The sequence below is a fragment of the Urocitellus parryii genome, chromosome 1, assembly GCF_045843805.1.
Source record: "Urocitellus parryii isolate mUroPar1 chromosome 1, mUroPar1.hap1, whole genome shotgun sequence".
Classification (NCBI taxonomy): Eukaryota; Metazoa; Chordata; class Mammalia; order Rodentia; family Sciuridae; genus Urocitellus; species Urocitellus parryii.
Genome location: NC_135531.1, coordinates 164,807,734 through 164,810,232, shown reverse-complemented (window position 1 = coordinate 164,810,232; position 2,499 = coordinate 164,807,734). Strand labels below are relative to the sequence as shown.

Genomic DNA, 2,499 nt, shown 5'->3' with positions numbered 1-2,499 from the left:
TGCTGTTGCCTGGAGAACAAGAAATGGGATTCACTGGGACTTGTTGTCCTGCAATCCATGACTGCAGGAGAGCCTGCTCAGAGCAGAGGAGACAGGCACAGAGTGGGGGGCAGGAGTGGGGTTTTTTGTCCTGCTTTGTTACCATGAGCAGGCCCAAGCAAAGGGTCTGTGATTATAGCAAGAGCAGCCTCTAAGTTCTGTGCTGCAAGAGCACAAATCCTGCAAGCACCACGTAGGGGTGGCCTAAGGGCCTGCATTGTATATCTGGTTTCCCTGACTGGATCTATAATCCAGGCCAAACACTTCCCCAGATGTCAAGCTTCCATTTAGAAAATGGTATTGAATCATTGACCACAATCAGGAATTCAGTGAGAGACCTAATGATGTAGAGAAGAAAAACATGCTGGCCACGACTTCTCTGGAAGGCCTGAGAGGATAGAAGCATCCCTTCCACCACTAATATCTACAAAGAGGTTCGACGTGACCAACAATCCTAACTAATCGCAGAGGGCGCTGGATCATGATTATGGAGATTGCTAGATTAATGGATACTTCTTTCCCAACTCTCTCTCACTTCCAAAGCGATGATTATTTGCCCCATAACAAATACAACGGAATAGAACCTTTCACAGTTGAAAGCTTAGGCTTTGAATTTCTGAAAAACTCACGATTCATTTTTTTTTCCAGAACCAAATTTAGACAAAGGAGGGATGTTTTCAGTTGCCACTCAAAGAAAGGATACTTAGATCCTCACAACCCCTATGAGTCTGCACGGGTTTTCCTTGGAGGGTTTACAGTGCATCAGTCACTTTCAGATGGTGACGTCCCTAAATTCTCCACGTATTCTGCCAATGGACAGTTTAAATGGACAGTTTAAACAATGTTGTGATGAAGCCATCAAATATGTGCAGGGTGTACAATATCAACCTGACATCTGGGGACATTCTCTGCATGAGCTGCAATCAGAGAAGGACTGGAATCGGTGGAACAAAGAAAGAGCAAGCCAGTGTTCCCGGGACCCTGGTGTCACCGCCCTGGTGTGCGTGTCCCCATGATGACAGGCCTCTGATGGAAGGGATGCTGAGGCCCACTCTGCAGAACTGGCATTGGCAGCTGCGGCCAGTGTGGCCCACACTGTTCACGGTGCCCTGGGACCACGAGCAGGTCTCTGCGGTCAGAGTCCACCCTTCACCACAGCGCAGGCCCCTCGACGGCGGGCCCTCACCCTCTTCAAGGCCCCCATCACATCCCTGTTCCTCAGACTATAGATAAGAGGGTTTAGCAGGGGCGTGAGGATGGTGTAGAACGCAGAGAAGACCTTGTCTTTGAGTGGGGTGTGGTAGGCCTGGGGAAGCATATACGTGTACAAGGCGGCCCCGTAGAACAAGGTCACCACCATCATGTGTGAGGAGCAGGTGGCGAAGGCCTTCCTCTTCCCCTCGGCCGACCTCATCTGCTGCACGGTGAGGAGGATCTGGGCGTAGGAGGCGACCACCACTGAGAAGGGGACCAGCAGCATCATGACACAGCAGACGTACATCACCGTCTCATAGGCAGCCTTGTCACCGCACGCCAGCCTCAGCATGGTGGGTGCCTCGCAGAAGAAGTGGTTGATCTTGTGGGAGGCACAGAATGGGAGACGCATGGTGATGGGAGTGAGGAGGAAGCTGTCCAGTGCACCGCCGGACCAGGAGCTGCCCAGGATGAGCCAGCAGACACGGCGGCTCATGAGCACCGGGTAGCGCAGTGGGCTGCAGATGGCCACGTAGCGGTCATAGGCCATGAGGCCCAGCAGGAAGAACTCAGCCCCCACAAAACCCATGTAGAGGAAGTACTGGGCAGTGCAGGCCGCAAAGGAGATGGTCCTCTGGCCCCGCAGGTAGTTCACCAGGGTCTTGGGCACAGTGGTGGAGATGTACAGCATGTCGATGAGAGACAGGTGGCTGAGCAGGAAGTACATGGGCGTGTGCAATTGGGGGTCCACATGGATCAGGAAGATCATGACCCCATTGGCCGTCATGGCCACGAAGAAGATGATGGAGATGACGGCGAAGAGGAGGCCTGAGACCCTAGTGTTAGGGAAGAGCCCTACCAGCGTGAAGTCGCTGGAGAAGCTCCTGTTTCCATCCATGGGGTTGTTTGACCTGGGCACAGAGACAGAGAGATGCGTGGAGCTGAGGAAGGTCACAGAGGTGAGGGGGGTCGTGCAGTCGTGCCTGTGTAACAAGCACCAGCAAGTTAGAATTCTTTGTATAACTGGACATTAGGCACTTTTTGGTGAGCTGGATTTTCAGTTATCTTTTGTTGAAGAGCAACTAGAAAGTTTGTTTCCCATGGAATGTAGACAGGGGACACCTGGCAACTGCTGCTCAGTGTGAGAGAGTTATGGCAGAATACCAGGGTTCCAGAGAGGGCTCTTCCCTCGGAGAGGGCTCCCATTACTTAAGATGTGCATATAACTGCTGGACAATTGATTCAATCAAACAGTCAAATAATTTA

At 52.0% G+C, this 2,499-nt stretch overlaps 1 protein-coding gene across 1 annotated transcript; it reads right to left on the bottom strand.

The window, feature by feature from the left end:
* Positions 1–1,174: 1,174 nt before the first annotated feature.
* Positions 1,175–2,131, bottom strand: Or2t6 (olfactory receptor family 2 subfamily T member 6). Its single transcript, XM_026380789.2, has one exon. It carries the CDS (start codon positions 2,129–2,131, stop codon positions 1,175–1,177), a length of 957 nt encoding a protein of 318 aa, XP_026236574.1.
* Positions 2,132–2,499: the final 368 nt, after the last annotated feature.